Source organism: Oncorhynchus masou, chromosome 24 (genome assembly GCF_036934945.1).
Source record: "Oncorhynchus masou masou isolate Uvic2021 chromosome 24, UVic_Omas_1.1, whole genome shotgun sequence".
Taxonomy (NCBI): domain Eukaryota; kingdom Metazoa; phylum Chordata; class Actinopteri; order Salmoniformes; family Salmonidae; genus Oncorhynchus; species Oncorhynchus masou.
In genome coordinates this window covers 62,532,025-62,558,093 of record NC_088235.1, presented here as the reverse complement: position 1 = coordinate 62,558,093, position 26,069 = coordinate 62,532,025, and the positions used below count along the sequence as shown (strand labels likewise).

The 26,069-nt window shown below is 41.7% G+C and overlaps 1 protein-coding gene across 1 annotated transcript in view; it reads right to left on the bottom strand.

Moving 5' to 3' along the window:
• The window catches only part of LOC135512444 (adhesion G protein-coupled receptor A3-like), a 268,454-nt gene that overhangs the window by 67,165 nt on the left and 175,220 nt on the right, over positions 1–26,069 (bottom strand). Inside the window, exons 13-14 of the mRNA XM_064934473.1 lie at positions 6,078–6,285; positions 5,368–5,576 (exon numbers count right to left, since the gene is read on the bottom strand). Coding sequence (XP_064790545.1) covers positions 5,368–5,576; positions 6,078–6,285 — 417 coding nt within the window. The remainder of the gene's footprint in view (positions 1–5,367; positions 5,577–6,077; positions 6,286–26,069) is intronic.

Here is a 26,069-nt window from a genome sequence, read left to right as displayed (position 1 = left end):
GACAATTACAACAATATTGAATGAACACTTATTTTAACTTAATATAATACATCAAAAAAATCAATTTAGCCTCAAATAAATAATGAAATTTGGTTTAAATAATGCAAAAACAGTGTTGGAGAAGAAAGTAAAAGTGCAATATGTGCCATGTAAGAAAGCTTACGTTTAAATTCCTGCTCAGAACATGAGAACATATGAAAGCTGGTGGTTCCATTTAACATGAGCCTTCAATATTCCCAGGTAAGAAGTTTTAGGTTGTAGTTATTATAGGAATTATAGGACTATTTCTCTCTATACCATTTGTATTTCATTAACCTTTGACTACAGGATGTTCTTATATGCACTTTAGTATAGTATCGCTCCTACCTGGGCTCCAACCAGGAACACAAAGACAACAGCCACCCTCGAAGCAGCGTTTACCCATCGCTCCACAAAAGCCGTGGCCCTTGCAGAGCAAGGGGAACAACCACTCCAAGTCTCAGAGTGAGTGACGTTTGAAACGCTATTAGCGTGCACCCCGCTAACTAGCTAGCCATTTCACATCGGTTACACAAGCCTAATCTCGGGAGTTGATAGGCTTGAAGTCATAAACAGCTCCTGGCAAATGCACGAAAGTGCTGTTTCAATGAATGCTTACGAGTCTGCTGCTGCCTACCATCACTCAGTCAGACTGCTCTATCAAATCATAGACTTAGTTATAACATAATAACACACAGAAATATGAGCCTTAGGTCATTAATATGGTCGAATCCGGAAACTATCATCTTGAAAACAAGACGTTTATTTTTTCAGTGAAATACGTAATCGTTCCATATTCTATCTAACGGTTGGCATCCATAAGTCTAAATATTCCTGTTACATTGCACAACCTTCAATGTTATGTCATTATTACGTAAAATTCTGGCAAATTAGGCGGCCCAAACTGTTGCATATAAACCGACTCTGCGTGCAATGAACGCAAGAGAAGTGACCCAATTTCACCTGGTTAATATTGCCTGCTAACCTGGATTTATTTTAGCTAAATATGCAGGTTTAAAAATATATACTTCTGTGTACTGATTTTAAGAAAGGCATTGATGTTCATGGTTAGGTACACATTGGAGCAACGATACACACCGCATTGATTATACGATTATATGCAATGCAGGACACGCTAGATAAACTAGTAATATCATCAACCATGTGTAGTTAACAAGTGATTATGATTGATTGATTGTTTTTTATAAGATAAGTTTAATGCTAGCTAGCAACTTACCTTGGCTTACTGTATTCGCATAACAGGCAGTCTCCTTGTGGAGTGCAATGAGAGGCAGGTGGCTAGAGCGTTGGACTAGTTAACTGTAAGGTTGCAAGAGTGAATCCCCCGAGCTGACAAGGTAAAAATCTGTTGTTCTGCCCCTGGACGAGGCAGTTAAACCACCGTTCCTAGGCCGTCATTGAAAATAAGAATGTGTTCTTAGCTGACATGCCTAGTTAAATAAAGATTAAATAAAGGTATAAATAAAAATTAAAAATCGGCCAAATCAGTGTCCAAAAATACCGATTTCCGATTGTTATGAAAACTTGAAATCGGCCCTAATTAATCGGCCATTCCGATTAATCGGTCGACCTCTAATGCATATTTTATTAATTTCCATATTTTTGTTATTAGATGGGTTTTGTGCACTATGTGGTACAAATGTGTATTCTAGGACTTAAAATCCCATGGTTCTAGGCATTGGGCAGAATCTAGATTGTCATACCTTCATATCGACCTTGTCCCAACGCAAGATATTCGGTAATACCGGCACTGAACAAAAGGGGCACTATTTTCAAACCCCACTGAGCTAACTAGCATTAGTGCAATGACTGGAAGTCTATGGGAATCTATTAGCATGCTATGCATGTCCACTCAGCATCGCACAGTCAGTCTCCCCTACAGGCTATAGAAATGCATCTCTCAATAGATCCTCTTCTTTTGCCTTATGACTTTGGAGCCTTTGTCATGGTTGGATACTGACAAAGCCAGCTTTTCCCTGCATTCTACTCTCTGTAAAGGTCTGTCCTTGCATATTAAACAGGTGGGAGCACTAGAGCAATAACATGGAGAGGACTTTGCCTCCCAGACCTTACCTTATGTTTAGCCCCATCTAAAAATGCCATCATGGTTGACAGTGATAGACACACACACACAGGTTAAAAGGGAAGAAAATACTGTCACTGATGAAGATGAACGATCAGACTGCAATGCTGTAAATGAATGAGTCAGCCTTGCCCTCCCTACAGACACAGGCCTAGTGGGCTATAGTACACACACAAAGAAGGCAAGGGAAGGACTGGAGCTGTCCATGGTGCTGAAACCCGAGAGCATGCATGCATGCCGCAGCATGTATCTTCAATCTAAGTAACTCAAATGCAAACATATTTCATAATATAATTTGGCATTCCCAAAGGATACTGTGTGCAGGGGAGACTGGATTTGTCCATGGTTATGAAACCTGGAGAGTGAACCTACAGCATATCTTTCAGTTACTAACACAAACAAACATATTGCACAATATATTATGTAGAGAAGTAGATTTAGCAAGGCAAGGGGATAACTGGAACTGTCCATGGTGCTGAAACATGGGGTCCAGCATGCTACAACATGTATCCTATCTTCAATTTAATTTAGGTACAAAAACAATCATATTTTAAATAGAATTTGGTGCTCATAAGGAGGCTGGGGGTGGTGGAACTATCAGTGGTGCTGAACCTGGGAGCTCAGCAGGTAGGAGCTGTGTCTCCTATCTCTCAGATTTACTTAAATTTAAACATAATCGGTGTCTTCAATAACATGAGATTCAGCAGGAAGCTCCAGGAGGAACTGTCCATGGTTCTGAAACATGAAAGCTATCACGCTATGAGTCTCCTATCCCTCCGATTTGTCAACATATGACTCAAGAGTCAACACAGCAAGGGAGCTCACCATCTCTTCTTTAATGAGCCCAATACAAATTACAAGCTTATAATATAATTTGGTATTCACATACTATAAGGAAACTGGTGCTATTAGTAATCTACCTGCTGTCTATTCCATGAACCAAAAGTTCCAAAATATCTAATGTTATTCATATCTATATTTATATTTGTATCTAGGGGCTAATCCAAACAGAAACAAGAGCTCCTTCAATGAAATTCTCATTCTTCCTTTCATTTAGCATTCTGGTCACAGGTCTACGAGAGAGACACTCTCGCATTAAATTCTCCTAAGCCAAGTCAAAAGAATCTCATTAAATTGCTTTCAATATAACAAACCATAACTGGATACCAATCCCCAGGGGAAATTGTATTGGACCGTCACACTTTTAGTGGACTAATCATCTCCACACAAGCCCCAAAGTGCTGAATGAGAACTGCCTACATTATTAGAGCCGGAGATTGCTAGTGTGCCTTTCAGACGAGATGGTGGTTCTCGCTTTGCCATCTCTCAAAACTGTCTTTGATTGTTTGCCCCTGTGTCATTCTGTTCGAAGTTGTAGATTTATGCTCTAATGGTTTCTTGTCTTGTACCTGGCAGAGATTTGACTGTGGCTCATTTGAGGGCAGACGGTGCCATGTTGCCTCTACTTTATTGCAGTCCAGGCAGTGGTTCACCTCAGAGGTGAATACTGTATCATCTGATTACACTGTGCTGCAGAACTGCCCGTTTAGGATATCTGAGATGACCATACCACAGCTACATACACTATGACCATTTCTGAAATAAATGCTTGTTTTTGTCTAATTGTAACATTACATCTATTCAGCATTACTTGCATATTAAATGACCACGCTAAAAGTTTGGGTAGAGTTTACAACTTGTTGAGATCACTAGATATAGCATTAACACAGTTGTTGTCATTCTGTACATTAAGGCAGCTGTGTTCCAGTTTTTTTGGGATGATCCAAACATGCTTCAATGACCATGCTGGAGTCACTAACATCAGTTTATAACACATTACAAGATAACATGTGGTGATAGACAACACATGACCCGAACAATTCCAGCTTACCATGAGGAGATCACGCAACAAGTTCAGTAATACAGAGTCAGACAGGAGGGAGAAATCATACGCAACAGAGATAGTGCAGAAAAAAATGGTGATGTCACGATCCCGTAAATAAGGGTCCTTTTCTCGGGCACTGCAGATACTACTGCGGGTGTGGTGACTGCATTAGTAAAGCGCGCGCGGTCTCCACGCAAACACAGGAATAATATAATCTGCTTTCATTGGAGAGACCAGACGGCAACAGCTACCCGCCCACCCCAACTAGCACTTCCAATTGACGTGCCCAGAAGTTCAAATCATGAATCTGTTGTCAGGTCTATTCACTAAATTGACTTGCGATCTCACCTTGCTTGTGCGCTGACTGCCACCATCCCAATAACGGCTTGCCATCAAGCGAAGTGAAAAGCGTCTCCCCTAGCCCAGGTTGTATATTAAATACATAGTTTACAATGCCACAGCCCCACGTAATGACAATCTGACATCTGCGCTCAATCTGACAACAGTTTGATATTCCATGCACACCATCCCTTGCTCTCATTATGCCGCTTTTTTCTCCCCTGTCTGTAACCGGCATATTTATACCAACTGGAATAAGAACTAAATTAAAATGTTCCGATAAAAGCAACTCAGGAAGATACCAACATTCCACAAAACACCACTTTCATGCCCTACAAGGACTAACCTCCCAATCTAGCGAATCCCACTCTTCGGTAAACATCCGGAGGATTTCTGTCCTTCCAAACGCGGACTAGGCAAAGAGGCACTACGGAATGACTGAGCGATGCGATGCCATTGCGCTGTCGGTATTATCCTCATGAAATCAATTTTAATAGGGGACGTCGACAGGAGAAGGTATTCGTAAATGCACACCGCGACGACACCACCGCCAACTTGAGCGAGATAGATTTAATGATAGCTTGCTTTACAATCGAACATTTCGGTGGAAGAAGGTTGCAACCAATTATTACACCACTTGCGCTTGACTTGCAGGCGAATACTGACAAGGCGCTCGTTCTATTGAGCATCGTTTCGATTTGAGCTGCCGTACTCCCTTTAGCAGAGGTGGCAGACAAGAAAACCAACTTCGTATTTCCAAAATGTAGAAAAAACGAGTAATACAATCCTCAGCCATGGTTCCATTGCGCATCCCCACATTACATTTTCCTCTGTGGGAATAGGCTACAACAATAAAGCAAGATTTTCAAAGGTCCCTTATATCACGAAGTGGTTGGCAAGGCACGTGACTACTCCTTTGTGCAAAATGATGTATTGGATTCATTATAAGCAACAAGCCGCGAGATAGCCAGGGAAAGGGTGTCCTGTGAGATGATTGGAATAAGGTCACTTCTGTACTCACCATTAGCACCGCAAAGTTATTGTGATGAGTGCAATGAATGGTGGTCGTGTTGCCCGTGGAGCCTGTTATGTGGCACCCCTCTGCCCGCCAGCCACCGTGCCCATCTAGCAGGTCAAAATCCCAATAGGCTGCAGTTGGGTCTACACCCAGCGCGAAGTGCCTGAGAGCAATGGTAACCGAGTGCACGGCGCTCCCGATGCTGCACCCATCTGCAAGAAAGAAACACATTAAATTAGGGAAACCAAGTGGAAAGTCTAAGTGCAACATCCAAAACAACACACACACACACACACACACACACTTTACTGTCCGACAACCATACATTATTATTAATTCTGCCTATTTTCACAATGTATATCTATCTTTCATTGACATGTTTGTGTTTAAGATTTAAAAGCTATTAAACATCTGCCACAGATATCATCATCAAGAGGATGGTAACGACAAAAATATTATACAATGAAAAGAAATAGCACGCATATAAATTTGTCAAATGTGTTGTGGATTAGGCTGTGTTTAGGATAAAAAACATTTAGACATAGTTGTGTTTTTAACAAAAATATATAATATGGATCAAATCTCTACAGGCTGCGCACTTTTTCATTTTTGCATGCATGTGCGTGTCCCAGTGTTTTGTCAATAGCCGATCACAGTTTTAGACAACGTTGACATCAGAGCCATGATGATAAAATGCATGCATTTCCTCTTACCTAATTTGGTGAAAGCAACTGGTGTCGAAACGCTCCTACGTTTCCCATCATCTGCAAGGTTTGACGAATTCCCTGTGCAAGGAAAGAGTTTCCCATTTCGAAAGACAATAAACTGCAGCTTGCAAGTCGAGTTATCAACAGATTGCAACGCAGAGGGGTTAGGCGTACCAGCCAGCGGTAAATGGATTGCGGCGACTGCCACGGAGTTCTGCGGATGGAATAAAAAAGGACAAAATACAAATTGAATAATGCCATTCGCTAGAGAGAGGATGAAAAGTATCACTCCAGTAGCTTGTAAGATTGACACATTGCCTCTCTCTCCAAGATTTGTAGCGACCAAAGAGCACAAGTAACCATGGGAATGGGTTTCACTCGGTAGGCTACGTCGTCTGATGAGCTCTTGTGCGCCTATTTGGTAAGGTTTCCTGCCGCAGAGGTGGAAATGGTTCTTAATAACATCTCAGCTCGAGGGCACATCAACACTGCAGCGTTGATTTAAAGAGACAACCGGCCTCACTTTATCTTCCCCTTACAGCCTATAAACGCCATGGAACCCCCGAAAATGACATTTTGTGAGCTCTGGGAAGGATAGACAGTTTCTAAAAAGTATAGTGGCATTACATTGTACGTGGGTGTGGTTCCAGAATGGATTGAGTGCACTTAGGTGGACCAGAACCAGAGCAAGCACTCCTCATATCTGAGTTCAAGTCTAATCAAATAAAAAGGTCCCAAAGTGCTAGTCATCAGTTTAGGGGCATGGGAGAACGTAGCCTACACATAAGTGAATGTGCTCTGATTAAGATTTTCCTGATAAATGTTTAATAAAATATTATACATTATCATAACAACATAATTGCATATTTTTGCGCTGGAAATGTGTTTCCACTCCAGTACGACAAGATATACCTCGTGATGTGTTTTTATCCATCCATTTATTTGGACACCCTACTCATTCGTCATTGAGAGCATTCAGGGAGAATAACCAACAGAAAACACTGTTGGGTGAAACCATGATTCTACAACATAATTCAAAGCATTGAAACTTCCATAGGTGCATGAGGTCTGTTATGGATGTACGTGACGTCAAAGAAGCCCGGCATCAGCTAGCCCCAAGAGAAAGAGGAAGAGTTGGTGAGGCGAGGGAAGGACAAACTGTCTGTGATGCTGAAACATGGAGAGAGAACAATTCCCATCCAATTCCCATTGTTATTGCCATTTGCCTCCCAGATTCACAGACAATATCCATTACTTAAAGTATCTACATAGGTCTATCATCCAATTCTCCTGCAATGAATGGCTTTCCTCAGGCAACATGGCCTTACAAGATTCAAAGTTCTTCAGCTCTCTGACCATTACATTACCCTGGAGCAGGCCAATCCTGTAAAGTGACATGAGCCAACAGAATACTTAAGCACCATCTCTTCTCTTTACAACCAACGTGTGCAAGGAGCCCGTGCTAATTTACGACCCGGGTTTGTTAGCTATTTGTTTCTGCATTGACTCCCACTTGAAAGGTTATTGATTTTCATCCTGCAGAGAGAGATGAATCTCTGCCTTGAAATTTACGTTACATGGTTTTCCTCCAGAAAAGCTTAAGCAAGCAGTATATTTCTCAAAAGCACTGGGATACAGGCATCCCAGACCGTGTCAAAGTGGATTTGATCTGTGACATCATCAGGGACAGGTGAAGGATACAGTGGAATCCTTGAAGGAGTGGCTCAAGGATTTGGGCTCCTATTCACAAAGTGTCTCAGAGTAGGAGTGATGATCTAGGATCAGGACCTCCCTGTTCATATATAATCTTCTCCATTATGATCTAAAATACTAACCTGATCCTAGATCAGCAGTCATACACCAATACGTTTTGTGATGGGCCCAGATCTCAAACAGTGAGGAATACCAGGTGACCTCACCTCACAACACAGATCCTTTTAAATGCCACAACACTGCATGAACATCTTATCTCACAAGCCCATCCTCTCTCGGCAGCTTTTCATCCTCTTTATCAGCCTTTTCGAAGGGATTTATAGCCCAGAGGGTGTGCTGTCTGTGGCATGCACAACGCCTTGCTTTGACAAACGCTCTAAGTTGGTCCGGAATGGCCTAAGAAGGTAGTAAGGCTACATTCGCATGAGGAACTCACTGGGGACTTCACACTTCAAAGTTGATTTAACTAGGAGCGGCGCCACCGTGTGATCTTGACTGGGCCCTTCCCCTTTCTGATCCTCAAAAGGTTCTACAGCTGCACCATCAAGAGCATCCTAACTGGTTGCATCACTGCCTGGTATGGTAACTGCTTGGCCTCCGACCACAAGGCAGTACAGAGGGTAGTAAATATGTCCCAGTACATCACTAGGACCAAGCTTTCTGCCATCCAGGACCTCTATACCAGGTGATGTCAGAGGAAGGCCCTAAAAATTGTCAAAGACTCAAGCCACCCTAGTCATAGACTGTTCTCTCTGCTACCGCATGGCAAGCTGTACCGGAGCACCAAGTCTAGGTACAAAGGCTTATTAACAGCTTCTACCTCCAAGCCATAAGACCCCTGAACAGCTAATCAAATGTCTACCCAGACCCCTCTTTTACACTGCTGTTACTCTCTGTTTATTATCTATGCATAGTCACTTAAACTCTACCTACATGTACATATTACCTCAATTACATAGACTAACCAGTCCCTTGCACATAGACTCTGTACCGGTACCCCCTGCCTTGATATTGTAATTTTACTGCTGCTGTTTAATTATTTGTTACTTTTTCTTTTCTATTTTTAACTTCTTTATTTTTTAACTTTTTTTCTTGAAAACTTCTTAAAGCATTGTTGGTTAAGGGCTTGTAAGTAAGCATTTCACTGTAAGGTCTACACCTGTTGTATTTGGGGCATGTGACAAATAAAATGTGATTTTGATATGATCATTACATACACTGTGCCTCATCAGGCACACCTGTACTCTATCACCTTCCTGAAAACTCCCCATATACAGTGGGGCAAAAAAGTATTTAGTCAGCCACCAATTGTGCAAGTTCTCCCACTTAAAAAGATGAGATACATAGGTACACTTCAACTATGACAGACACAATGAGAAAAAAATCCAGAAAATCACACTGTAGGATTTTTAATAAATTTATTTGCAAATTATGGTGGAAAATAAGTATTTGGTCACCTACAAACAAGCAAGATTTCTGGCTCTCACAGACCTGTAACTTCTTCTTTAAGAGGCTCCTCTGTCCTCCACTCATTACCTGTATTAATGGCACCTGTTTGAACTTGTTATCAGTATAAAAGACACCTGTCCACAACTTCAAACAGTCACACTCAAAACTCCACTATGGCCAAGACCAAAGAGCTGTCAAAGGACAACAGAAACAAAATTGTAGACCTGCACCAGGCTGGGAAGACTGAATCTGCAATAGGTAAGCAGCTTGGTTTGAAGAAATCAACTGTGGGAGCAATTATTAGGAAATACAAGACATACAAGACCACTGATAATCTCCCTCGATCTGGAGCTCCGCGCAAGATCTCACCCCGTGGGGTCAAAATGATCACAAGAATGGTGAGCAAAAATCCCAGAACCACACGAGGGGACCTAGTGAATAACCTGCAGAGAGCTGGGACCAAAGTAACAAAGCCTACCATCAGTAACACACTACGCCGCCAGGGACTCAAATCCTGCAGTGCCAGGCATCTCCCCCTGCTTAAGCCAGTACATGTCCAGGCCCGTCTGAAGTTTGCTAGAGAGCATTTGGATGATCCAGAAGAAGATTGAGAGAATGTCATATGGTCAGATGAAACCAAAATATAACTTTTTGGTAAAAACTAAACTCGTCGTGTTTGGAGGACAAAGAATGCTGAGTTGCATCCAAAGAACATCATACCTACTGTGAAGCATGGGGGTGGAAACATCAAGCTTTGGGGCTGTTTTCTGCAAAGGGACCAAGACGACTGATTCGTGTAAAGGAAAGAATGAATGGGGCCATGTATCGTGAGATTTTGAGTGAAAACCTCCTTCCATCAGCAAGGGCATTGAAGATGAAACGTGGCTGGGTCTTTCAGCATGACAATGATCCCAAACACACCGCCCAGGCAACGAAGGAGTGGCTTTGTAAGAAGCATTTCAAGGTCCTGGAGTGGCCTAGCCAGTCTCCAGATCTCAACCCCATAGAAAATCTTTGGAGGGAGTTGAAATTCTGTGTTGCCCAGCAACAGGCCCAAAACATCACTGCTCTAGAGGAGATCTGCAGAAGATATGTGTGAAAACCTCGTGAAGACTTACAGAAAACGTTTGACCTCTGTCATTGCCAACAACGGGTATATAACAAAGTATTGAGATTAACTTTTGTTATGGATCAAATACTTATTTTCCACCATAATTTGCAAATAAATAAATAAAAAATCCTACAATGTGATTTTCTGGATTTTTTTTCTCATTTTGTCTGTCATAGTTGAAGTGTACCTATGATGAAAATTACAGGCCTCTCTCATCTTTTTAAGTGGGAGAACTTGCACAATTGGTGGCTGACTAAATACTTTTTTGCCCCACTGTATATAGCACTCTGTTGTTATTTCCACATCAGGCGTTATTCACACAGTGAATCAGAAGCTCAGAGTGTGCCCACGCTTAACACTGGCCCAGCCCTCAGGTCCACAAGGTATTATGTGCCATTTCTGATAGCCAGCAGACGGAAGACATTTACACCGAGAGACCCAACAAACAATAGGAGAGAGTCAGCTGTCAGTATGAACTCTACGGCCGTGTAACCATATAACTCAAATTAATGTCAGCTAAAGTGACAAAAAAATCTCAAGAGTGTCAAATCCCAGTGCAGTTCAGCAACTTGACATAATCAGGTGTCTCTGTGCATAAGCCCGGGTTCCTACCGCCACCATGAGACTGCTGACTACGGGAGCAGAGATTTATATTGCATAGGCAGTTGGTATTCCTCAGTGACAAGCTTTGGAGGAGATGTCCTCACCTCATTGGCTATTAAAGAATGACTGACCAGGAAACAGATACTCTAACCTAGCAGTGACTCATCCTCATTTTAGTCTGAGCCAAATGTGAGTCAGAGAAAATGCATCATTGATTTTGTTCGTTTATTTATATGTTTGTGTGTGTGTTTCTGAAAGACTAATGTCATGCACAATGTTTACTGATAAGTACAATAATTACATTTTCTTACATGCAGCATAATGAGAACATGGGAATTCCTTCTTAGAAGTGCTTTCTAGCAATGTTTTAAGCTGTAGCCTAAATTTAAAATGATGACATCAAAATGTAATAATTCTCCAAGATGATTGCCATGTCTGAAGCTTAAATGGCCCACCTCTCTTTAGTTGTGTTCAGTGTTGTGTTAGCATTACTCACATCGTGAGAGAAATTAAAACAGGCTACATGGTTTCCATGCCAACCAGCTGCTTCACTCAGACAAGGTTTGGATTGAGAGCAGATTGGAGCGAGGCAGGAAATACAACTGGCTCTGTGGAGACAGAACACTGTTTCGTCTTGGAGACAGATTCCTCTCCTTACATGGTCTTTGCAATTCTGAACTGTCTTCCAAAATGTTTCTCTCACTTTTGACAGAAATACACTATAAAATGACCTTAGCACATATTTAAATATGAGGTAAACATCAAATTGTTTGATTAATCCAAAGGCAAACTGTTTTAAATGAATAACAGTCTAAGTAAATAGGAATACACTGTGCCTGTATTGGGATAATCATTCCTAGTCAATAAACAAACTGTTAGAAATTAAGCCTTCTGTACTGTAGGTACATTGAATATTCTGTGCGTGGATTGAGATAATTCTTCATTGTAAATAAAACAGCTGGGGTGACGGGGCTGGTCGCCCTGAGAGAATTTCTCTTATAGACTGTAGTGTAGTACTGAGATGGATCTTAGCAGAACAGAGACAGGTGCTTCTCTAATGGCACAAGGGAGAAGAGTCTATATCAGTACTGTAAATGTTGTGATGCATTAAAACACTCCGTATTAATTTCACAACAAAGGGAGTGAAAGGCGTACTTTGTGCCTGAGAGCATGACAAAGGCTGTGATCTAAGAGAGAAATAACAGACTCAGTTGTTCATTCAGTTATTCATGTCATTTACTAAACCACTCAGTACATGATGCATTTACTGATAACAGAGCTGATTGACTTAAGTGGCAAACTACCTTATTAAACTGAATGATTTGCAATCAATTTTTTTCTGAATCAATCTATGTACAGTTGAAGTCGGAAGTTTACATACACTTAGGTTGGAGTCATTAGAACTCATTTTTCAACCACTCCACACATTTCTTGGTTAGGACATCTACTTTGTGAATGACACAAGTACTTTTTCCAACAATTCCTTAGACAGATTATTTCACTTAAAATTCACTGTACCAGTGGGTCAGAAGTTTACATACACTAAGTTGACTGTGCCTTTAAACAGCTTGGAAAATCCCTGAAAATGTCATGGCTTTAGAAGCTTCTGATAGGCTAATTGACATAATTTGAGTCAATTTGTCGGTGTACCTGTGGATGTATTTCAAGGCCTACCTTCAAACTCAGTGCCTCTTTGCTTGACATCAAGAGAAAATCAAAAGAAATCAGCCAAGATCTCAGAAAAAAAATTGTAGACCTCCACAAGTCTGGTTCGTCCTTGTCAGCTGTCATACCGCTCAGGAAGGAGACACGTTCTGTCTCCTAGAGGTGAACGTACTTTGGTGCGAAAAGTGCAAATCAATCCCAAAACAACAGCAAAGGACGTTGTGAAGATGCTGAAGGAAACAGGTACAAAAGTATCTATATCCACAGTAAAACGAGTCCTATATCGACATAACCTGAAAGGCCGCTCAGCAAGGAAAAATCCACTGCCCCAAAACTGCCATATAAAAGCCAGTTTGCAACAGCACATGGGGCAAGATCATACTTTTTGGAGAAATGTCCTCTGGTCTGATGAAACAAAAATAGAACTGTGTGGCCATTATGACCATTGTTATGTTTGGAGGAAAAATGGGGAGGCTTGCAAGCAGAAGAACACCATCCCAACCGTGAAGCACAGGGGTGGCAGCATCATGTTGTGGGAGTGCATTGCTGCAGGAGGGACTGGTGCACATAACAAAATAGATGGCATCATGAGGGAGGACATTTATGTGGATATATTGAAGCAACATCTCAAGACATCAGTCGGGAAGTTGAAGCTTGGTCGCAAATGGGTCTTCCAATGACCCCAAGCATACTTCCAAAGTTGTGGTAAAATGGCTTAAGGACAACAAAGTCAAGGTATTGGAGTGGCCATCACAAAGCCTTGACCTCAATCCTATAGAAACTTTGTGGACAGAACGGACAAAGCGTGTGCGAGTAAGGAGGCCTACAAACCTGACTCAGTTACACCAGCTCTGTCAGGAGGAATGGGCCAAAATTCACCCAACTTATTGTGGGAAGCTTGTGGATGGCTGCACAAAATGTTTGACCCAAGTTAAATCATTTAAAGGCAATGCTACCAAATACTAATTGAGCAGTTGCCATACCAGCGTTGATGGAGCCAGTCAAGATGCTCTCAATGGCACAGCGGAGGGCGCATGCCAAATCTTTTCAGCCTCTTGAGGGGGAAGATGCACTGTTGTGTTACTTCATGACCGTTGGTGTGTTTGGACCATGTTAGATCCATAGTGATGTGGACACAGAGGAACTTGAAGTTCTCGACCCACTACAGCCCCGTCAATGTGAATGGGGGTGTGCTCGGACCTTCGTTTCCTGTAGTCTACAATCAGCTTTTTAGTCTTGCTAACGTTGAGGGAGAGGTTGTTGTCCTGGCACCACACTGCCATGTCTCTGACCACCTCCCTATAGGTTGTCTCATTGTGTCATCTGCAAACTTAATGATGGTGATGGAGTTGTGCGCGGCCACTCAGTAGTGGGTCAACATGAAGTACAGGATAGGACTAAGCATACATCCCTGAGGGGCTCCTGTGTTGAAGGTCAGCATGCAGAGGTGTTGTTGCCTAACCTCACTCCCTGGGGGCGTACTGTCAGGAAATCCAGGATCCAGTTGCAGAGGGAGGTGTTCAGTCCCAGGTCCTTAGCTTAGTGGACACTATGGTGTTTAACACTGAGCTGTAGTCAATGAACAGCATTCTCACGTAGGTGTTCCTTTTGTCCATGTGGGAAAGGGCAGTGTGGAAGGCAATAGAGATTGAGTCATATGTGGATCATTTGGGCCGGTATGCTATTTGCTTTGGGTCCAGGGTGTCTAGGATGATGGTGTTGATGTGAACAGCCTTTCAAAGCATTTCATAGCTACAGATGTGAGTGCTACGGGGCAATAGTCATTTAGACAGGTTACCTTGGCATTCTTGGGCACATTGATTATGGTGGTCTGCTGGGGTATGTAGGTATTAAAAGACTGGGTCAGCAAGAGGTTGAAAATGTCAGTGAAGACACTTGCCAGCTGGTCAGCGCATGCTCTGAGTATGTGTCCTAGTAATTCATCTGATCCTGTGGCCTTGTAATTGTTAACCTGTTTTAAGGCCTTACTCACATCGGCTATGGAGAGTGTGATCACACAGTCGTCCGGAACAGCTGGTGCTCACACAAATGATTCGGTGTTGCTTGCCTCGAAGGGAGCATAGAAGGCATTTAGCTCGTTTGGGAGTCTCGAGTCACGGGGCAGCTCGCGGCTGGGTTTCCCTTTGTAATCTGGGATAGTTTGACAAGCGTCAATGTCAGAGTAGTAGGATTCAATCTTAGTCCCGTACTGACAATTTGCCTATTTGATGGTTCATTGGAAGGCGTAGCAGGATTTCTTATAAGCGTCCGTGTTAGTGTCCCACTCCTTGAAAACGGCATCTCTAGCCTTTAGCTCAGTGCGGATGTTGCCTATAATCCATGGCTTCTAGTTGGGATATGTATGTACAGTCACTGTGGTGACATCGATGCACTTATTAATGAAGCCGCTGACTGATGTGGGAAAGGGGGAGTGCTGCCACTAGGCTTGTCTTGAAAGATGAAATAAAGCCTTGGATTAGGCTGACATAGGAGTATGTCTCTACTTGGCCCAATCCAGAGAAAAACTAACCATAAAATGGACCCTCTTTTTTCCATTCAGCCCTTTCAGTACGATCTCTGTACTACATTAATCTATGATTGGTTTTAACCTTCAGAAATTTAGTCTGGAGGCTTTGGGGCAAAAAGAAAACAAGATATTCCAATAAAGCAGATATGCTACTGGTCCCTGATTCAGTTATGGGTCCTAATTTTTCTTCCAGCGAAATAAGAAACAGTATTGTTTCAGACATAAAGAGGGTCTCTGTTGCCAGAAATAATAGAACAGGGGGAATTCCAAATGTGTCACTACTACCAACTTTAGCAGCATCTGTCAGAGTTAATACTAAATATGAATCTTTGCAGACAGTAGGGCTGAGAATTGCCAGGGACCTCACGATACGATATTATAATGATACTTAGGTCCCGATATGATATGTATTGTGAATCTATATGCATCACGATTCTATATGTATTGTAAATATACAGTATATTGCGATTTGATGTTCCAAACATATTTCTCACCATAAGTCTGTCTGCTGCAGAGGGACAAGAGAAAACAAGTTTCGATAAGTCATATTAAAAATATTGCAGAAATCAAGTTATGGAAGAAGAAATATCAGAGTTATGGTGAAGGTACAGCCGACAAGCACTAGCTAACGTTAACTACCTTTTTTATACTCGTCAGAGAATCAATATAATATCACCCCCAAAAATATTGCGATATACCACTGTATTGATGTTCCTCCCCATCACTACCAGATGGCGTATTGTTGTACTCGAACAATGTGATTCAACTGGATATTCATTTGATGAGAGGGAAAAAAATAGTGTCTGCTTTGTGGCCGTGCAGATTGTAATTTGAGATTTGGCTCTGAGGTGGAATGAGTGTGTGACCTGGGGTGTACTCTACAGATCAACTCATTCAATTACCCTTTCAGCTACTATTTCATTTTGTGTGTGTGGTCTTTATGACAATCCCCTCAATTGTGGTTGGTCCATTGATTAAAATTGAAGTCATTTGAGTTACTGAAAGGGCTATAATTTCAGTGAGTGTAGCGTTTAAATTTATCATACAATTGCATACACTGAATTCACAACAGCCTGAAATTGACTGCGTTGTAATTATCAGCACAGTACATACATCATAGATTGTGATTCCACTTCTCTTAAAAGTATGAAATTAATCTCAAGAGGTTAGAAGAGGACATGCACATGCACCAATGCACCGGCACACACGTGGAAAAAGACAGACACAGACACACAGACACACACCTAGTCTACTGATCCATTTAATCCATCTTTTTCATGATGTATTGGCCGTCCTCTTTTGTAGTAATAACCGTTGAGATATGTTGGCCCATAGTGCCTTTTCCAATTTATTATACAGCAGCAAAGAGGAGGTATAGCTACAGTGCTTTTAGTGTATCCATGGTAACCTGGTTATGAAGCTCTGTGACTTAATTTCATTGCAGGGTGCTGAGCACCAGAGCGGGAGTTAAGGGAGCAACTGGTCTCATAAACTACCATTATAAGGAAGTGTAGAAACATTAATATTTATGTTGATGACTGGGGGGGGGGCTTGAGAAATGTAACCACTCTTAAACTCAAAGCGAGAGCTACGTAAGAAAGGACTGACCATCCATGATATCAAAATGATAGTTTTAACCATGTTCAGAGTTGGTTTACATTTACTTTGTAACAAACACTGGAGTTAAACTTGCTTATATTTTGGGTCCTGATAGGGTACGACAGTTGAACTAAACTCATGAGACATTGCAAGTTATATTCTTCAAGAATGAATGGGTATATACTGTGCATTTGGAAAGTATTCAGACCCCTTGACATATTACAAATTAATATTCTAAAATGTATTTTTTCAAAATTATAAAAATAAAAAACTCAAATATCACATTTACATAAATATTCAGACCCTTTACTCAGTACTTTGTTGAAGCACCTTTGGCAGCAATTACAGCCTCGTGTCTTCTTGGGTATGACGCTACAAGCTTGGCACACCTGTATTTGGGGAGTTTCTCCCATTCTTCTCTGCAGATCCTCTCAAAATCTATCTATTTTCAGTTATCTCCAGAGTTTGAACAAGTTCAACTCCGGGTTCTGGCTGGGCCACTCAAGGACATTCAGAGACTTGTCCCGAAGCCACTCCAGCGATGTCTTGGCTGTGTGCTTAGGGTTGCTGTCCTGTTGGAAGGTGAACCTTCACCCTAGTCTGAGGTCCTGAGCGCTCTGGAGCAGGTTTTCATCAAGGGTCTTTGCTCCAATCATCTTTGCCTCAATCCTGACTGGTCTCCCAGTCCCTGCCGCTGAAAAACATCCCCTAAGCATGATGTTGCCACCACCATGCTAACTGTAGGGATGGTGCCAGGTTTCCTCTAGACGTGACGCTTGGCATTCAGTCCAAAGAGTTCAATCTTGGTTTCATTAGACCAGAGGATCTTGTTTCTATTGTCTATTGGTGCCTTTCGGCAAAGTCCAAGCGGGCTGTCATATGTCTTTTACTGAGGAGTGGCTTCCGTCTGGCCACTCTACCATTAAGGCCTGATTGGTATTGATGGAGTGCTGCAGAGATGGTTGTCCTTCTGGAAGGTTCTCCCATCTCCACAGAGGTACTCTGGAGCTCTGCCAGAGTGACCATCGGGTTCTATGTCATCGGGACTTCAATGCTGCAGACATGTTTTGGTACCCTTCCCCAGATCTGTGCCTCGACACAATCCTCTCGGAGCTCTACGGACAATTACTTTGACCTCATGGCTTGGTTTTTGCTCTGACATGCACTGTCAACTGTGAGACCTTATATAGACAGGTGTGTGCTTTCCAAATCATGTCCAATTAATTGAATTTAACACAGGTGTACTCCAATAAAGTTTTAGAAACATCTAGAGAATGATCAATGGAAATAAGATGCACCTGAGCTCAATTTCAAGTCTCATTGCAAAGGGTCTGAATACTTCATTTTAATAAATTTGCAAGAATGTCTATAAACCTGTTTTTGCTTTGTCATTATGGGGTATTGTGTGTAGATTGATGAGGAAAAACATTTATTAAATACATTTTAGAATAAGGCTGTAACATAGCAAAATGTGGAAAAGTCAAGGGGTCGGAATACTTTCCGAATGGACTGCATATAATTGATTTCTAAGTCCAAAAATGGATGTAGCAACTAAGGATTCTAGCTTTAAGCAGGAGACCACGTCTGCGTCCCAAATGGCACCCCATTATTGCACTACTTTTAGCCCAAAGGGAATAGGGTACCATTTAAGACACAGCCGAAGTCATGAATCCCTCACTTTGCACCTACACACCCAAAACATATGTAAATAAATGAGATGTCAGAAAGGTAGAGGGATACGGCTGTCTGCATAGCAAAGACAAATAATAATGAGGGCCCAGAACAAAGCCTCCGATATGAATCATCTCCCATCGCACATCTAAACGGCATAATGGGGGTTCTGCGATTTCATCACAGTGTTTGATGATGCGAAAAGCTGACTGATTCCAGCTGAACCCTTGCTTGCAGCAGTCAGCTAGTCATCAGAGAGAAGAAATGAGCACACACACAGGCACGCATGAGCATAGAGAGCCATGCAAGTCCGTACACAAACACATACACACACACAGCACGAACGCACACACAGCGGAAAAAAACACACACACACACACACACACACACACACACACACACACACACACACACACACACACACACACACACACACACACACACACACACACACACACACACACACACACACACACACACACACACACACACACACAGCCCTGTCACACCAGACCTGTCACACCAGCCTATACAGGTGAAATATATGTGACGTTTTTCTGGAAACTAGGCGTGTGTCGCACGTCACTACTTCACAGGAGAGGAATTTGAACGTATACGTATTTTTAAATCAAAATGCATTTTTTAATAACAAACTTGTATTCCATCCGTAAATACAAATAAAATTGTTAAATTACGAGCCAAGTTGATTCAGCCACGGAAAAAAACAGAAACCATCCCGCTAGCCATGATTGGCTGAGATCGTGGATGGACTGAACATGCCGGGAGATGAGTTTGGATTGGTCTGCCATGTAGCATGCTTCTGTTTATAACGTGAGCTGCTCAGTATGTGTTGATACTACTTTCTACCGCACATTTTTTTTAATATATAATGTTAAGAGTCTAGCTACATTTTCAGATTATTACATGTTTCTAATTTTGCCAGAAAGTCGTTTTCATTGCAAGTTAAAGCGTACTGTTAGCTAGCTAGCCAACATTAGCTTGCTGGCTCGCTAGCTAACGTTACATGTACCAACTGAACACGTTACATGTACAAATATTGTTTGAATCAGTCTTAGTTATAGTCTAATAATAGCTAGCTAACATTGAACCTGGTTGGTTGACTTTAGCTACCTGCAGATCCCTACTACAGCTATGACAATGTTTGAATTGGTTGGTAGTAGTATGAGTTGGTATTATGTCTAAACAAAACACTTTGCCAGATGGTTACATGACCCATTATGTTAGCCATGTGTGTCTGGTGATTACCGCCTTTATTGTGTTTCAGGAACATGTGTACATGTCAAGACAATTGGGACCATCCACATAGCTAGATGTGGCTGGGGGTAGTTATAGGATTTCTTCACATGACCCATCAATTTAGACAAGCATGTCAGGTAAGTGCCATCTAATAATTATAAAATATTTCAAAAATATTTTTAACTGGACACTTTCTGTTTTGAATATTGCTACTTTGCAAGTAACCATGTCACTGTACTGTTTAAATCAAATCAAATTGTATTTGTCACATATACGTGTTTAGCAGATGTTAATGCGGGGTGTAGCGAAATGCTTGTGTTTCTAGCTCCAACAGTATAGTAATATCTTACAATTTCACAACAATACACACAACACACACAAATCTGAAGCAATGGGATGGAATTAAGAATATTTAAATATTTGGATAAGCAATTTCAGTGCGGCATAGACTAAGATACAGAAGAAAAGGATAGAATACAATATATACATATGAGATGAGTAATGCAAAATATGTAAACATTATCAAAGTGACTAGTGTTCCATTATTAAAGTGGACAGTCATTTTATGTCTATGTTTATAGGGCAGCAGCCTCTAATGTGCTAGTGATGGCTATTTAACAATCTAATGGCCTTGAGATAGAAGCTGTTTTTCAGTCTCTCGGTCCCAGCTTTGATGCACCTGTGCTGACCTCGCCTTATGCTCGGGTGGTTGTTGTCCTTCATGATCTTTTGGCGTAGGTGTCCTGTAGCCCAGGTAGTTTGCCCCCGGTGATGCTGCGGTTGCGGGCAGTGCAGTTGCCGTACCAGGCGATGATACAGCCCGATAGGATGCTCCCAATTGTGCAACTGTAAGAATTTGTGAGGGTTTTAGGTGCTAAGCTAAATTCCTTCAGCCTCCTGAGGTTGAAGAGGCGCTGTTGTGCCTTCTTCACCACACTGTCTGTTTTGGAACTTGAAGCTTTCCACCTTCTCCACCAAGATGTTGGGTGAGAGGTTATTTATCTGGCACCACACTCCCAGGTCCCTTACCCCATCCCTGAAGGCTGTCTCTTCATTTTTGGTAATCAGGCCTATGACTGTTGTGTCGTCTGCAAGCTTGATGATTGAATTGGAAGCGTGCGTGACCACGCAGTCATGGGTGAACAGGGAGTACGGGAGGGAGCTGAGCACACATCTTTGTGGGGTCCCCAGTGTTAAGGATCAGCGACGTGGAGGTGTTGTTTCATACCTTCAACACCTGGGGGCGGCCCGTCAGGATGTCCAGGACCCAGTTGCATAGGGCGGGGTTCAGACCCAGGGCCTTGAGCTTAATGATGAGCTTGTAGGGTAATATGGTGTTGAATGCAGAGCTGTAGTCAATGAACAGCATTCTTACATAGTTATTCCTCTTGTCCAGATGGGATAGGGCAGTGTGCAGTGCAATGGCAATTGCATCGTCTGTGGACCTATTTGGCGGTAAGCAAATTGAAGTCGGTCTAGAGTGTTAGGTAAGGTAGAGATGATATGATCCTTGACTAGTCTCTCAAAGCACTTCATGATAACAGAAGTGAGTGCTACGTAGCGATAAGTCATTTAGTTCAGTTACCTTTGCTTTCTTGGGTACAGGAACAATGGTGGACATCTTGAAGCATGTGGGGACAGCGGACTGGGATAGTGTGACACTGAACCCAAACCGGCGGCGCGCGTGCACCATCGTCCATACATTTATTTTGTCTCCCCACACCAAACGCGATCACGACACGCAGGTTACAATATCAAAACAAACTCTGAACCAATTATATTAATTTGGGGACAGGTCGAAAAGCATTAAACATTTGTGGCAATTTAGCTAGTTAGCTTGCACTTGCTAGCTAATTTGTCCTATTTAGCTAGCTTTCTGTTGCTAGCTAATTTGTCCTGGGATATAAACATTGAGTTGTTTTTTACCTGAAATGCACAAAGTCCTCTACTCCACCAATTAATCCACATATAAAATGGTCAACCGAATAGTTTCTAGTCAGCTCTCTTCCTTCCAGGCCTTTTCTTCTCTTTACTTTGACGCTTGAATTGCGATTGGCAACTTTCATAAATTAGGTGCATTACCGCCACTGACCTCGTTCGTCTTTCAGTCATCCACGTGGGTATAACCAATGAGGAGTTGGCACGTGGGTACCTGCTTCTATAAACCGTCGCGAGCGGTGTGGTCAGCCTGTCAGATTGAATATGTCTGTAAACATTCCAGCCAGCTGGTCTGTGCATGCTCTGAGGACGCGGCTAGGGATGACATCTGGGCCAACAGCCTTGCGAGGGTTAACACGCTTAAATGTCTTACTCACGTCGGCCCCACGGGGAAGGAGAGCCCACAGTCCTTGGTAGCGGGCCACGTCGGTGGCACTGTGTTATCCTCAAAGCGGGTGAAGTAGGCGTTTAGCAAGATGTCGGTGTCTCTATCCTGTGCATGTGAAAAATCAACTAATTACTTTATTTGATATAGTGTGTGTTTCCCAGAGATGGTAATGTGAAGAATAACATGACCTGCACCAAAGTCAGAATAAGATACAGGCCAAGGACTATATAAAGTGTACTTTTAACTGGAGTTTTTCCTTATTGTAGGCTACTACATTAACCACTTTTAGTTGTGAAATCATTGGTTGTTTACTAAACTAATCACTTTGTTTAGCAAATGACCTCATGTGAATCTTTAAAGGGGTGGGTGGGGCTAATGCTTAAGAGGGTGTGAACGATGCTGAATGAGTATAGACAAAGAACAGCTCTCCAGTAGGTGTACCAAATATTCAAGGGATATTTTCTCAAAAGTGGGGATATCAGTTTATCAACTTTGAAAGCAGAATTTACTTTCCCACAGTTCTTCAACTGCAGTGTATGATATAACATTCTCTAGTTCTGGGTCTCTACTTTTATCCCATGTAAAAAACACTTCAGCATTTAAAACGTTGCTACATAAGACGGCCGGTCAAATATAGGCATTGATTAAAGCTTAATGTTAAATTAATATCTCCGTACCACCATATTAGTCTATATGACACCAATGTCGATTAACATTTGCAAATCAACTTGATTGGATGTAATCTAATGTAATGTATCATAATCTAAATTTGCGCCAATCTGTTCCACCTGATGTGTTTTGGTGGACTTGAGCGTAAGGTGCTATCTCCTCTCTGAGAGGACCTCCTGCCAGACATTCACTCTCTCCCTTTAATCTCTGAGACAAACTAATCTCCAATAACGACTCATAAAACAAATAATCATAAACCATTCAACAACAACAAAAATCCTAAATATACGTATTTAACAAAATATGCTTTACATTGTATTCCAGATTTGCCCGTTTTTTTCTGATATAGCTCAGTTTAAATAGTTTGCAGGTCTGAATTGATTTGGCGTAGGCTATTAGCTAGCAGCTAGTCAGCTAGGCCTGTATGTGAGCCTAGGAGGTTTCTGATTTTTTTTTCTAGAGACCAGAATCGTCTTATTGAAGAATCACATTCAACAACCAAGCTGAGCCTTTACTGGTACATTAAACACAGACAGTAGATATATGTTAGTAGTAGGCTATGTGTCAGTCTCGCCAGTTAGGCCTAGACAGCCAACTGGTGTGCAAATAGACCAGTGGTGAGCGACTGATCATGAGCATTGCGAGTCACAAAAGCATTGGCCACAGCACGGCAATGCTAGATGTCATCCAGTCAGAAATGATGTTTGATCCGTTTTAATGGGTAGGCTACATGTTGATTATTTGTGTATTTTCCAGGAGCTTGCTCGATTGTCTTGTTAAGAAAGAACAGGGAAAAATGTTACAGTTTACTGGCTTAAATGGGTTGCTGTTTTTTTCCCCTCTGGAAAATCCGCTAATATTAAATAAATACTAACTACATCATTTCTGTTGCCATTTCTCATTATTGTTTACTTTTACTTAACTATTGATGTGTTATGCTGTATTATAATATTGTATTATAATTAAGCAATACGGCCCGAGGAGTTATGGTATATGGCCAATATTCCATGGCTGAGGGCTGTTCTTACGCACAACGCAACGTTGAGTGCCTAGATAGAGCCCCTAGCCGTGATATATTGGCCATATACCACACACCCCTGAGGTGCCTTATTGCTATTATAAACTGGTTACCAATGTAATTAGAGTAGTAAAAATATTTTTTTGTGGTATACTTTCAGCCAATCAGTATTCTGGGCTCGAACCACCCAGTTTTTAATGTTGCATAATCACCTTCCAGTGTAAAAATTATGGCAATTAGTTTACCTTGTTATGCAGTACAAATCACATTCATGTGGAAGCACCTCTAAAATAATGAATTAGGCTTAGGTTAGGTTCATTTTTTAAATATATTTTTTTAAATCCCAGGCCCCTGTCCCCGAATGAGGCCTTTTTCCTTTTGGTAGGCCGTCATTGTAAATAATAATTTGTTCTTAACTGACTTGCCTAGTTAAACAAAGGTTAAATTAAATAAATAAATAAAATAATGGCTGTTTGAGAAGGTTAGAATCCTAAGCAACCTGCCTACACATAGTTTGAAATACAATACCAACATAGCTACTGTAGTAGGTCAAAGCTGTGTGCTGGAAAACCTTGGCACAACGCGGGTGGAATAGACATTTTGGTGCTCATGTGAATTTCCTTCCTTTTTCAGGTTCAGACCAACGCCGACTTTTCACTTAAAACATAGTTTTTATTTTTTCATAGAATATAGATTTTGTTAAGCAGATGAAGTTAATAATTTGAGTTAGGCAGCCAATTAATAATCAACATTAAACAATGGACATGCAGACAAATCTGTAGTATCTCTCCCGATAACTGATTCAGATTAGTAGCACATAAACTGAAAACAAAGCTACCATAATCATAATCTAACACTGCTGTTGTGTCAAATGGTGTGAATTTGTCACGTGTGCTCCCTCTCCGGCCTCTAGGTCACCAGGCTGCTCGTTATGGCGCACACCTGTCTCCATTGTTACGCGCATCTGCGCATTATGACACTCACCTGGACTCCATCACCTCCTTGATTACCTGCCCTATATATGTCACTCCCATTGGTTCCTTCCCTAGACGTCATTGTTCCTGTTTCTATTTCCTGTCTGTGCGCTGTTAGTGTTTCTTGTTTTGTATTATGTTCTGTTTATTTTATTAAAACACTCACTCCCTGAACTTGCTTCTCGACTCTCAGAGCACATTGTTACAGGCTTGTTTAATTTGTATTTACCTCACACCTCATTAAGGGATGCAACACCATTCTTCCATGAGAAATTCAATAATTTGGTGGGGTTTGTTGGTGGATCTGCTGACTGACACACACACACACACACACACACACACACACACACACACACACACACACACACACACACACACACACACACACACACACACACACACACACACACACACACACACACACACACACACTTTAAACCCCTTAAAGCTTTTTTTAGACCCCCCTTTCAAAGCCACTGATATCTCTTCTTCTAGCCAAAATAATTGGCAACTGGACATCTATATACATGATGGGATATTAATTGCTCAATTAAAGACATGGTCCGGAACTTTGGCGTCTGTTTTTTTTTTTTTTTTAAACCTCCTGCTTTGAGCTGGATGTGTCAATGTTCATACATGCACAATCTATGAGCAGATCTAGGATCAGGTCCCCCTGTCCATATAATTTTATATAATATCAAGATGGTCTACAGGGGAAAACTGATGCTAGATCAGCACTCCTACTTTGAGACACTTTGCCTCATAAAAAGGATCTTAAAATAAGTAACTTGTCCTCTTTGGATGATAGATAAATGGATGCTGCTGAAGATCTAAGTGTTGACATTCTCTTAATGATATTCCCGAAGGACGTGTCCTGGACTCAATCTATGGATGCCTGATCTGTTTAGCATCTGACAATGACAGCTGAACGCTGTAAGCAGTAAAGCAGTTCTCCATCCCTTATTGCAATTATGTAAATGAAATTCAAAGCAGTGATGCTGTGGCAGCATTCTGAAGAAATCTGTGGCAGCATTGTGGAGAAGGGAGGCCGTCGTAAACATCACAGTCATTTAACCTTTATATATACTAGTTAATCTCATTGAGATAACATCTCTTTTGCAAGAGAGACCTGTTCGCGTCGATGCTGATGTCATAGTTCATGGTCAGGTAGATAGCGATGATGATGATGATGATGACAGGTACTGGAGGTTCTAAGCAGAGGTGTAGGATCTGACAGCCCCAACTTAAGCCAGCTGCTATCATTTTACTCCCTTAACCAGCCCTGTTAGCAATGGCTCTGTTTCATCTCTGCCCTGCTAATACACAGCCTCCACATGACCTTGATAAGCATCAGAGGAGAGGGCACACTTTGAGACCTGCCAGTCTCAGAAGGGTTTGCATGTGGTCTAAATCGTA